The 12,912-nt window shown below is 36.0% G+C and overlaps 2 protein-coding genes across 7 annotated transcripts in view; one reads left to right on the top strand and one right to left on the bottom strand.

Moving 5' to 3' along the window:
* LOC135847388 (inactive dipeptidyl peptidase 10-like) overlaps positions 1 to 12,912 on the bottom strand; it is a 601,135-nt gene that overhangs the window by 140,826 nt on the left and 447,397 nt on the right. The gene's annotated exons all lie outside the window — the stretch shown is intronic.
* LOC135847336 (uncharacterized) lies at positions 55 to 9,461 on the top strand. 3 transcript variants are annotated; one of them, XR_010559153.1, is made up of 4 exons: positions 55 to 181; positions 263 to 561; positions 663 to 792; positions 9,048 to 9,461. XR_010559153.1 is itself a non-coding variant. In XM_065366808.1 (3 exons), exons 1-3 carry the CDS (start codon positions 136 to 138, stop codon positions 786 to 788), a joined length of 372 nt encoding a protein of 123 aa, XP_065222880.1. In that variant the 5' UTR covers positions 55 to 135; the 3' UTR covers positions 789 to 1,036. The 3 variants fall into 3 exon arrangements, 1 of the variants encoding a protein (XP_065222880.1); XR_010559151.1 differs by lacking the exon at positions 9,048 to 9,461 and having other exon boundaries at positions 663 to 1,036; XM_065366808.1 differs by lacking the exon at positions 9,048 to 9,461 and having other exon boundaries at positions 263 to 462; positions 663 to 1,036.

The raw sequence follows: 12,912 nt of genomic DNA, 5'->3' as shown, positions 1-12,912 counted from the left end.
TCACAGAGTAAAGATAAGGTTAGAGAGAGGTTCACAAAATATATTATGCTTCTACAGAATTACGTTACCTATATTGTAATTTCAAAGGTTCGTTCGCATTCCATGTAGGTACTGTACATTATCATCAAGAATAAAATGGACATCCGTCACCTATTCCGCGTTTCTGTCATATTTTTCTGTAGTAAGTACTTATTTATGTTTTTAATCTTTCTGTTTATCTTATAAAACAATACGTTTTACTGACGTTGTCAATTTTTTACAGTCAACTCCTTAACTTCCAGATCAATTCCAGGAAAGGGCGATGGCCAAACATCGCAACGTGAGCCTAGTGTCCCCGTTGGAATTGATGAGTTTGTGAAGGAGATGGGCATCAATAAACCATTCAACAGATTATCCAAGGCGGATTTGATCACCATATTTCGTCAACTTGAGAAAAAACAATATGCTAACGAATCGGAATCGGTTAGTTTGGCATTATCGAGTACTGATAAAAAACGAGTACCTATGGCATCACTAGTTATTTACAATTTAGGCGACCTGACAAAATTGAACTACCTACGAGTATGATATTTTTTTCTGAATTGACTTAATTTTGGGTGTTTAACTGTTTATATCAATGTAAGAAATCGATTTCCGTAAACTTATCCATTTTCGGTTCATAGGAAATGAACGAATTGCAAGACAGAGTGAACGAGCTCAGAAACAAAGTAGCAAGAATGAAAGCAATAATGTTGAGGAAGCCGCTGTTTGGTGGGGATGCCATACGGACCAAAAGGACTAAAACTTAAATAGGTACCTACATATAAGATTATAGTAAAGTTGTAATTTTTCAGATCATGATAATGTGACTTAATAAGCGGGTAGCTCGTGATATTATTAGAAAGTATCATAGTACTGCATTTTACCTCACTTGTTTAGCAAGCTTGGTCAATATTTGAATTACGAAGTGCATGAGTAACACCAATCACGCGACTTGTCAATTACAAATACGCAACAAAACCCAGTTGTCTCTTAATTTATTAAAATATCCTCTTTATATTTTGCGAAAATTATTCCTCTGTACAGTATTGGTGGATATTTCCTCCTGTTAGTTGAGCTTAAAGCTCTGAAAAATGATGATTTGTATTTTCGAAAATCGCCTATACTCGGCGCGAAGAAAAAATACTCTGAGATGAAATAAAAACGCATGAGCACACGACGACATCAGTATTACAACTGTTTTTCTATATTTTTTAAAAGTATAAGAAAATACCATATTTCTACATACGAGGGAGACAAATTACCGCAAACCTCGCCCATTCCATCTCACCCTCGATTCTCACAGAGTGTAAAATGTACTGCAGGCGAGTGTCCGCCTAAAACCAATTAGTAGGATGTAAACATGACGAGCACTTAACTGCAACGTATTATTGATACATTCCAGAAGTCTCAGGCTTGCATTTCGATTTTTTTTTTTTTTAAATAATGCACACATACAGACGTTGCGATCCCTTCCGTGGGAACCGCGTAAAATTACGTACATGAACTTTGAAATCTACCATAATAAATCTATTTTTAAATCCTAATATTCTAAATCCTATTTCTAGTATTTTTTCTTAAAATAATGCATTACATATCAACAGATTCCCCCCGCTGAGACCGCAGGTCTCAGGAGAGAAAAAATGATAATTTTTAAACATCTTAAACATTTATTTCTAAACTACGTACACACAACGAAATTCAATTCAAATGCATAACCAAACCATCTTAAAAGTAATCTCTAAAATTAACCCCAAAAGTGTTGTTTTTTTTTTTTTTAATTACCTATTTATCCTCAGGGAGAATTACTAAATTAGTAATATTTCGTGAACGAATTTGTCCACCAAACTCCACATCTACCACACGAACTAATCCTTCCTTGTCAGGATACACTTTTCTTACAATTCCTAATGGCCATTTAAAGGGTTTTGGTTGATTGTTTTTAACAAAAACCAGCTGACCGACCTTAACATTTGGAACTCGATTTTTCCACTTATAACGTTGCTGCAATTGGTTTAAATAGTCCTTACTCCAAACAGACCAAAATCCTTTAAAGATATTTTGAATTAAAAGCAACCTACGACTCAAATTAACCTCTTCAGAATCAATAGCAGGTACTGACATAATATTACGACCAATCAAAAAATGGCTTGGAGTCAAGATCTCTGTACCCTGCTCTACACCTCCTTTGTAGCACAAAGGCCGCATATTTAGAACAGCTTCGATTTTTGCAAACAAGGTTCGAAATTCTTCTATATTCAATGCATTTTCCTTTGTAACAGCCACCAAGTGCTTTTTGAAGCTTTTCACCACAGCTTCCCAAATACCTCCTTGATGAGGCGAAGCAGGTGGTATGAAACGCCATTCAAAATTTTCAGTAACAGAATAATCGAGCAACTTTTTCTCATCCAATTTGAGAAAATTTTTTGTACCAACGAAATTGGTACCATTGTCAGAATAAACGATTGCAGGCAAACCTCGACGAGAAACAAAAGTTTGAAAAGCTAATAAAAACTTTTCAGTTGATAAGCCTGACACAATTTCAATATGTACTGCCCTAACAGTGAGACAAACGAAAATTGCAGCATAAATCTGATTATATCGAGTAGATCTATGATCTGTGCATTTGCAAGTAAAGGGACCAGCAAAATCAACACCAACATAAGTGAAAGGTGGAGCAACAGTGACTCGTTCCTTCGGAAGTTGTCCCATGAATTGTTGTGCTGTTGCTGCCTTCATTCGAGTGCATAAAACACAATTACGAATTATGAATTTTATCAAATTAGTTGTGCCACCTACTAACCACATTTTCCACGAGATAAACGAAGCAATAAATCGGCGATTTGCGTGATAATATTTTTCGTGAATATACTCACAATACAATTTAGCCAGATGGCTTTTGGAGGAAAGGAGTATAGGATGTTTAGACTGATCGGCTAGTGACGACTTATTTAGGCGACCACCTACACGCAAAACACCATCTTTATCTAGGTAAGGATCAAGGGAAAGTAAGGCACTTTTATTTTTCAACGGAAGGTTATTTTTTAGACGTTCAATATCCTTGGAAAAGTGAATACTTTGGACAAAACAAACAACAATTTTTTCACTCTTCTCCACTTCCTCTTTCGACAAGGTAGGCGACTCATTGATTGGCTCCAAATTACGAATTCTAGCTCTAAAATTTCTAATTTTTCTGCAAATGAGCGCAATGGCGCGAATCAACCTAAGGTAGGACGAAGATCGTGAAGTAAAATCATCTACAACACCAACACAAAATGCCACCTTAACTTTACGACGTTCTAGAGCTAGATGCGTGTCTAAATTTGGGATAGGATGAAAGGAACGATAATTCTCGTGGTATAAAAACTCAGGTCCATCAAACCATCTCGTTTTCCCAACAAATTCTTCCACTTTCAATCCTCGGGTTGCATCATCAGCAGGGTTTTCATTGCTCCTTACATAGGTCCACTGACAAAAAGGAAAAACATCCAAAATCGCTCGTACTCTATTAGAAACGAGCGTTTTCCACTCATCAGGTGGTTTACTAAGCCAACAAAGCACCACAGTCGAGTCCGAAAAATTAACGATATTTTGAAGAGGAATTTTCAAATTCTTTGCAATGCGAGACACCAAATCAACAAGCAATTTAGCTGCTTGCAGCTCAAGCTTTGGAATCGTCAATTCCTTAACTGGAGCTACTCTAGTTTTGGATGAAATAAGACGACAAAAAATTTTACCTTTTTCATCTTGAGCGCGAATATATACTGCCACACAGTAGGCTTTATCACTCGCATCACAAAAACCAACAATTGTGCATTCAAAAGCACCGAAAATATATCGAGGGATTTTCACAAAATTCAAGTCAGTCAAATCTTTAATATACGAAACGAATAAAGCGGCTGTTTCAGGACTGACTGGGTCATCCCAATCCTTTCCTTCAAGCCAAACCTCTTTCAAAAGCAGTTTACCACGTACTAAAACTGGTGAAACTAATCCTATTGGGTCAAAAGTGCGAGAAATTAACGACAAAATAATTCTTTTTGTAACTATAGTTTGAGAATCTAAATCCTCAATTTTAACTTTGACTGAGTAGTCATCCTCCTCTGGCCTCCAAATTAAACCAAGAACAGGAACAGAACACAAACTTTCAGTCATAGTTTTAGAACCACTAGCTGCATGCAGCTTCAAATCAATATTATTTAATAATTCCTTTGAATTCGACGAATATTTCCTCAAAAGGAAACCAAATTTTTCAAGAGCAAGGTGCAAACTTCTCTGAATTCGTATTGCTTCCTCGATTGTTTGAGCACCACCAGTAAAATCATCCATGAAAAAATTATTTCGAATCAAAAATGCAAGAAAGGGGTCATAGGGTTCAACCATTCTAGCAATAATTTCCAAACACATGGTAGCGATAAACGAAGCAGGCCCTGTACCATAAGTGAGCGTATTCAACTGAAACTGTTTAATTATCTCAAAGACTGAATCCCTCCAAAAAATCGACTGATATTTCCTATCCTCAATTGCAACCCAAATCATGCGGTACATTTTTGCAATATCGGCTGAGAATACATATTTATACCAACGCATGTTTATCAAAATATCATACAAATCTCTTTGAAATTTTGGACCAACCATTAGGGATTCATTCAAGGATGGAGTTCCGGCTGTGGCGTTGAAAACGACTCTCAAAGGAGTTGTCTCACTGCCTTCTCGGATAACTGCCCTATGAGGCAAAAAACAAGCATCAGGATCATAATCGGGAATGAGTGACATGTGACCCATTTCCAAATACTCTTTCATGAAATCACCATAAGAAATTTTTAATTTCTCACTCAACTTATTTTCCATTCTGCTCAAGGCCTTCAATGCAAGCTTCCGATTATGAGCTATTTTACTTTTTTCCAACTTGAAAGGCAAACGAACACAAAACTTACCATCTTCCCCTATTTTGTAAGTTTCCTCAAAATGTTTCATACAACGATCAGCTTCAGAATCCTTGACCTTGGACACAATTTCTGCCTCTTCTATCTCCCAAAATTTTCTCAAATTTTCATCAATTGACTGTCGAGTAAACCCAACAAATTTTTCAGCTCCTTTCTGTAAAACTGTCCCTGAAACGATCCAACCAAACTGCGACAACCTCAAATCCAAAGTTCCTACTCTCAAAGACTGATCTAAAATGCATTGGCCAAAATATTCAGCCCCAATAATCATGTCAATATTACTAATTGAAATATTGCGATCAAGGTAGGCGGGATCGGCTAAGGGAACATTACGTAAGGCATTTAAAACGTCTTTTGAGAATTCAGCATTGACTGTGTATTTCATGGCAGAGGCTGGAACGATATCCGCCTGCACCTCTAAACGAAATCTGTCCTTTTTAGACGAAACAATTAAATCGACACTCGACGATGTTTTTGTGCATGAAGCACCGACACCTCTTATAGATGAAACGATCGACGACCTTTTTGTAGGCAGGTTAAATTTCTTTACTGCCGCATCGGAAATAAAGGTAGCCTGTGAACAACTATCCAGCAAAACACGAAGCGTGCCAACGACATTACCACACACAAATCTCACAATAGCAGATGGCAACAAAACTGTTTTTTCCACATTTTTCTCTGTTGCCACGACACACGATAAAGATTCTTTCTCTGAAGCAGTAGCCTCGGACGATTTAGGCACTACAGGTTGTACAATGACTTTTGCATCTACTGATTTCTCCTTACTTTTTGGCCCATTTTGGGCACTTAAATTACTGCCAAAATGTAACAAGTAATTATGCGGATCTCCACACTGACAACGAAATTTTTGACTTTTGCAATTAGGAGACAAATGGCCATAGCTCAAACAAATCACGCATAGCGCTTTACTCTTACAAAAAAGTTGCCTCTCTTTAGGAGACATACTCAAAAACTCAGTACACGTATATATCGCATGCTCTCCATTACATTTCTTACAAGCAGGCTTTTTATTTGTAATAGCCACGAATGTTGATTTTTTATCCTTTTTAATCAAATTGCTACTAATCTTTCTCTCCTCAGTACGTTCATCTACAACATGAGCTCTACTTTGAAGAAATTTATCAAGATCTTTGAATTTTGGATAAAATTCCATATTTGTGTAAAAATTCTCCCAATCACGTTTTGTATTATCATCTAACTTCGAACGAATGAGAAATGCTAAAAACCTCGAAAATGTTGGATTTACCTCCTCACCAATGGAAGTCAATCCTCGAATTACGCTATTAGTCGTATCTAAGAGATTTTGGATTCCATTTTCGTTTTTGATCGTTTCTAGGCTCACCAATTTTTTAAAGAAAGCACCAAGCACTGACCTCGGCTTACTAAACCTATAAATTACATGAGACCAAGCCTCAGCATACCCATCTCTAGAGATTTCGTAATGATCAACAATATTAGAAGCTTTCCCTACTAAACACTTTTTTAAAAAATATAGCTTACAGGTAGGACTGTAGTCGGCATTCTCATGAACTAAATTCTCGAACATTGATCTCCATTCCTGGAATTTGGTCGCGTCTCCATCAAAAGTAGGGGGTTCAATTTCTTTCATTATTGGCGCGTACCTGAAGCCGCTTGACGATCCATTTCCTGAACTACTGCTACTGTTACTATTGATAATTGATTCCTCAGAACGATTTTTATCCAAACCAGCTTTGATCCACGCAATTTTTGATTTGACATCGACTTCAAGCTCGGTGGCCACATCCATGTCAACGAAATATTCTTCTCTCATTTTCTTATCCTCGTCATCATCGGTTTTCAGCTTTACAATGATTTCCTCGGATAGGCTTTGGAATCTGGCATTTTCTGCTTCAATTTTTTGCACAATGGCTTCAAGTTTCACTAAACTTTCGAACGACGGTTCTGTTTTTTCGATATGAGCAACGACTTGATTTTTGTAACGCATCAAATTTTCATATTGGAACAATCGCTTCTTCTTTTGAGTTTCGGTCGCCATTTCGAATTTTTTTTTTTCAATTTTTTAAACGAATTTTTATAATGACGAACGAACTATCGAATGCAAAAATTGGTACTTTTTTGTGGACTACATACGAACACGAAAATTGATTATTATTTTACTCAAAAACGACACGGTTCGCACAGTATCCGGCTCCTTCGGAGGACCATAATGTTAGTTGAGCTTAAAGCTCTGAAAAATGATGATTTGTATTTTCGAAAATCGCCTATACTCGGCGCGAAGAAAAAATACTCTGAGATGAAATAAAAACGCATGAGCACACGACGACATCAGTATTACAACTGTTTTTCTATATTTTTTAAAAGTATAAGAAAATACCATATTTCTACATACGAGGGAGACAAATTACCGCAAACCTCGCCCATTCCATCTCACCCTCGATTCTCACAGAGTGTAAAATGTACTGCAGGCGAGTGTCCGCCTAAAACCAATTAGTAGGATGTAAACATGACGAGCACTTAACTGCAACGTATTATTGATACATTCCAGAAGTCTCAGGCTTGCATTTCGATTTTTTTTTTTTTTAAATAATGCACACATACAGACGTTGCGATCCCTTCCGTGGGAACCGCGTAAAATTACGTACATGAACTTTGAAATCTACCATAATAAATCTATTTTTAAATCCTAATATTCTAAATCGTATTTCTAGTATTTTTTCTTAAAATAATGCATTACATATCAACACCTCCGGTTAAGTATGATTTTCTTTCGCGAAGTGAAAAAACTTATTACACAAGCATGTGGCCTGGAGAATATGTTCGGATACCAGACGACGCTGGCTAATCAACTCTATCTTATGCATATCATGTCAGGACGAATGTATTCCACTGATAAACTCCACTGGCAAATTAAGTTGGCATATTTTGCGTCCAATTTCGCCCTATTTTGCTTACTGCTCATTCTTTGTGCTCTTTACTGCATTTATGGCGATAAAAGTGATCTTATTTTGATGACTCAGCTAGGATTTCTCGTTATTATGGGGATTTATTCGTTTTTGATCGTTCCTTTGGCGAGCTGCATGTTCGGTGATAGTATCGACGAGATGATAGATCTCGTTGATCGTTTGTTAGTTGAAAGAAGATCATCAGGAAGTGATTGTGATGTACGAAAAGAAGGCATCATAAACATAAGAACGTTGATCGTAGTTAATATCTCTGCATATTGTGCACTTGCATTAATATATGCGGGTGCTGGAACTTTTGACGTTACCATGTTTTATGAGGAGGAAAAAGTCAAGAATTATATTTATTACTCGTTTCCTTTTCCAAATATCCACGAATATGGTTCGTTGTCACTTCTGCTGTTTGTCAATCTGGGATTACCTAGTATCGTAGGTTTCATGAATTTTTTCATACAAACGTTGTCGACAATCGCGTTGCCATTAACGTGGGCTGCTGTTTGTCACAACGAGGTGATTCATATTTGTCACGACTTACGGAAAAGTTGTGCACTCTGGAACATCAAACTCGTCGCTAAATCATACCAGAGAGTCGCTAGGTAAGTGAATAGAAAAGTAGAGGAGCAGTGATAAGAGTTTTCAGCAACTTGGAAATTGATAATGAATAATTGGATTTGATTTCAGGGTTATCAAGTATTTTAGAGAGTTTTACAATATTGTGGGCACGGTAACTCTGGTTCAACTTCTGGCTGTAGCTATTGCCAATGCTTATGTGGTGTTTTTGGTGGGCATAATTTTGATTCAAGTACATACCCAAATGGATGAAACTTGATTCGTATTTTTTAAAATGAGGAAACATGTTCAAATTATTGTTTCAGTGGGATGTTGCATATTTGATTAAAGTTAAAGGAATCTTGGCTGTTTTGTTTTCGTTTACTTTTGTGGTTCAGCTGTGCTCGGTAGGAGAAACTATTGATAACTTGGTACGTGATATGAGGGTTGATTGGTATGTAGGTACATACATGGTACCTATGATAATTTAAATTTTTTCATTTTATTTTTTATACCCAATCACTGACGGGTGGATAATTTATGTAAAACAAATTTTTCATCTTGTTTTCAGACCTATTTAACTTCGCAAGAAATTTACTCAACTCGATGGTATGATTTGTCAACACAGCATCGAAAAAATATCCTGATATTTTTAGGCCAAGCCCAGGCAATTTTTGATTTGTCTGCCTATAGAGCATACCCATTCAGATTAAACACAGTTCTCCGGTTTGCCAATATGGTCTACTCTGCGGCTAATTTCTTGCGCACTATAACTAAAAGGTGACCATGAAAATGTATGTTGTACTTGTGTATGGTAATAATGTAAAGAATGATTGCCAATTATACATAGAATGTATGTAATAATTAATGAATTCAGACCCTACCAAATTTGTTTATCCATGTGATGTACAGTTTTTCAAATAAGTACAATGATGTTGTTTTTGATGAAGATGATATTTTTTAGTAACTACCAAGACTATGCATTCCAAAATTGATTACATTTTTTTTTTGAGTACCTATGCTTATTGTTGTGTTGACAATTTTGTATCTGGTAATGTTAGCGTTTTTTTGTAGCTGAAACAATCTTTTTGTGTGGGGTTTGGTGGTAACACTGACGTTCACATGTTATACATTCACGGTAGATGTACGTTTTTATTCCTCTTGATTTACCTTTGTTGTGATGGCATTTATATAATTATAATTTTTGAAAGGGTTCATTGGTAATTCTCAAAAAAAGTTTAAATTTCAGTACTAAAATTTTTCAAAAATAAAAACCTTTTTTTGATTTTTTTTCAAAATGGACTTGATTCTAGGCATACCCAGGACCCCTAAAATGACTTCAGGCCCAAGTCATCCTCAATAGGGGCGGGGGCAGGGGCTTCAAAAAAATTGGTGTCACATATTGGAAAAAAGGCTGTTCCCTACTTTTGGGTAGGTATATGTATAATTGGAGCAGTTATTGGTAGCTTTAGCTCACAAAAAGGTCATCAAGTAGGTACCGGGTACCTTTTGATGGGAGTATTCGAACAAAGATAGGGTAGGTATTTTCCTTAGCCGTGGACAAAAAATCACAATAGCCACGACAAAATACCAAACTGTACTACCCACGACGTAAGAAAAAAAGAACTAAAATTTGTTTTACTGGTAATAGAATCAATAATTTTTCAATTTTCAAAGTTGTGGTCATCAAATACTTACCATTTGAATATTTTCTTTTTTTCAAGAAAAAAAATGCCTCTTTTAAATGTGAGAATGATAAGCCATGGCGATGGATCCGAAAAATGGTAATCAGTACAATTTTCACAGATTATAATTTGCAGACTGGTTAACTGTATTTGCTTGATGGATTTGAAATAGGCGCAGCATTACTATCACTGAAACGATACAGTGTACCCATTTCACCTTTAAAAAAATCAAATAGGAGAGCTAGAAAAAAATTAACAAAAATTGGCCATGGCGATGGACAAAAAACTCATTACATCACTTTATGACCTCGGTTTCAGGGTATAAGTATCATTCCAAAAATTTATATCAGTTCTGTCATTTACTCTCATAGGTATCATATAATAATATGTACCATTTTTTTTTTCAGAAAAAGTGATAGTGTAATTCATTTTTGAAGATGAAGTTGAAAAATTTAAGTCATTACAGGCCACGACGATGGAGTTTTCAGGGTTGGGGGGACTTGACCCATAGTGGAGGGTGGTTGGGGGATGTTAAACTATATGCACGTGACCCCTGAGTTGGTATCTACACAATACCACTGAAAAAAATTCAATTGTCAATAATATTCAAGTAAACCACCCATTACACGATTTTTAAACTTTTTTTGAGAATTACCCTTATGCGTTATTCTTCAATTAATTAAATTAAGTAGGTACTACAGGTGATGGGGCCAACAAACGCTCCTCGTTACACAACCAACAAAGACATTCACTCACATTGCGGTATCCCTTATGTAAACGATGTAGTCGCCGAATTGAAAACAAGACACCTGGTGCGATTAGAAGAGCACTCAAATATCGAAGCAATCAAACTCATGGATAACGACACAGTCAGGAGACTGAAACGCAAACATATCCTAGATTGAAAAGTCATGCATAAGGGACCACTGAGCCCCTCATGCGCAAAATATTGTAAATTTTGTTAAAATAATTAATTGTGGCTAATAGCGGCCGTTGTAATTTTAAAAGATGAAATAAAAAAAAAAAAGGTGATGGGGCCAGTGACTTTCTGGTGACCTGCTAGTTTCGCACTTCGTTGTTTACCAAGCTTTCATTGTGTTTTGGTTTGGATTCAAGCAGAAGAAATGAGTACTCAAGTGAAAGGTACTGAAACAGTTCTGGTACAGCATGTGTTCAAAGGTAAAGAGTTTTTAGAATGGAAATTCTGAGTCAAGACGTGTTTAAGAAATTTAGGATGCATTTCCACGATCTTTGGCATGAAGAAGATCCCTCAAAACGTTCAGAATTTTCAGACGGTGTAAAGAATAAAGCTATGGATGCAATCATTGGTATTCTATTAGTAGACAATAGAATACTGGATGTGGTTATGTTGGTCATGTCGGCATTGTGTCTGTATGAAGGTAATGGAGAAGTTACATGCTAGATCACTCCTAAAAACGTTGATGTTTCCGTTGGTTTCTGTATGGGGCTGTCAAAGGTTCATGGAGGGCAGTTTCAAATAATGGAAGATTATGTAAACGAAATATCCACTCTCGTGCATCAACTGTGTATGCAAGATGGCAACATTACTGATTCTGAGCAGATTCACTACCTGAAAAATGTATTGGTTGAAGATCGTTTAGAAGCGCGTTCAATAATCTGAGCTGCATTACAGACTGGTGAAGTCTTTGTTGAAGATATTGAAAGTATTATACATGAAGAAAAGAAGCCACTATTGGAATTTTGAATTTTTTTTTCAAATTGTACATAGTACTGTGAGAGGGTAATCGACGGATGATGTCAAAGCCAGTGTTGCCACTTCCAAAACCCTAAAAAAATTGATTTAAAAACTTATAATTCAAATATAACCATGATCTAGCTCAGCGAGTAAAAATTCTGAAAAAATTCTCAATTTTAGTCATTTTTATGTAGAATAACATATCAAAAAATTGGACTGGCATTTTTTTCATTTTTGAGAAAAATAAAAAAATTACAAGTTTGGCACCTAAGTATTGCAAAACTATCATCAGAAACCTAAAAAATGAAAATTCTTACTTTTTTGAGATATTTTACCAATGCGTGGACAAACATATGGGAAAAATGCCCCCCCCTCATTTGTTGACGAGAAATGCCATTTTTTGTGCTACAATTTCAAGAGTGAAACATATTGAAAAAATTTCGCAGCCATGAAAATTGTCAATGAATTGATGAGAAAGCATCGTTTGATGACCTCTCTACACATGATCAGATTTTGAAAAAAATCGAAGACTCCTCGCGCAGAAATCCGCCGATTTGGCATGGAATGACCTTTTTTTGATTATTAACAAAGTTTTGAAAATGAAAAAATCTACTGTAGGTAAAGTTGATTTTTATAATGATGATATGTACCTATTTTCATAAAATATAAATTTTTTGAGTAAAATGAATAAATTGGAATAATTTTACCCGTTTCTAGTTACGTACATGAAATTGAAGAGCGTTATTCCAAAAGTGGATTAAGTCATTCTCCCCCCCCCCCCCAAATGCGTTTGAAATTTTGGATGGTGTTCGTTCTGTTTCCAAAGGTCGGTGCACCTTTCCTTTCTTTGGACATAGAACAAATTGCTTGTAAGAAAATTTACTTTGAAAAATTGATGACTTAACCCACTTTATTTGAAGTGAAAATCACCATATAACGTATTTTTCTAAAAAATGATTTACTTAAACCACTTTGGAATAACGCTCTTCGCGCGCGCGCGCAAGACGGTGCCAAAAACGAAATTTTATGGCACT

The sequence above is a fragment of the Planococcus citri genome, chromosome 1 (assembly GCF_950023065.1).
Source record: "Planococcus citri chromosome 1, ihPlaCitr1.1, whole genome shotgun sequence".
Classification (NCBI taxonomy): Eukaryota; Metazoa; Arthropoda; class Insecta; order Hemiptera; family Pseudococcidae; genus Planococcus; species Planococcus citri.
The sequence above is the reverse complement of the archived record's forward strand: the minus strand, read 5'-3'. Positions and strand labels throughout refer to the sequence as shown.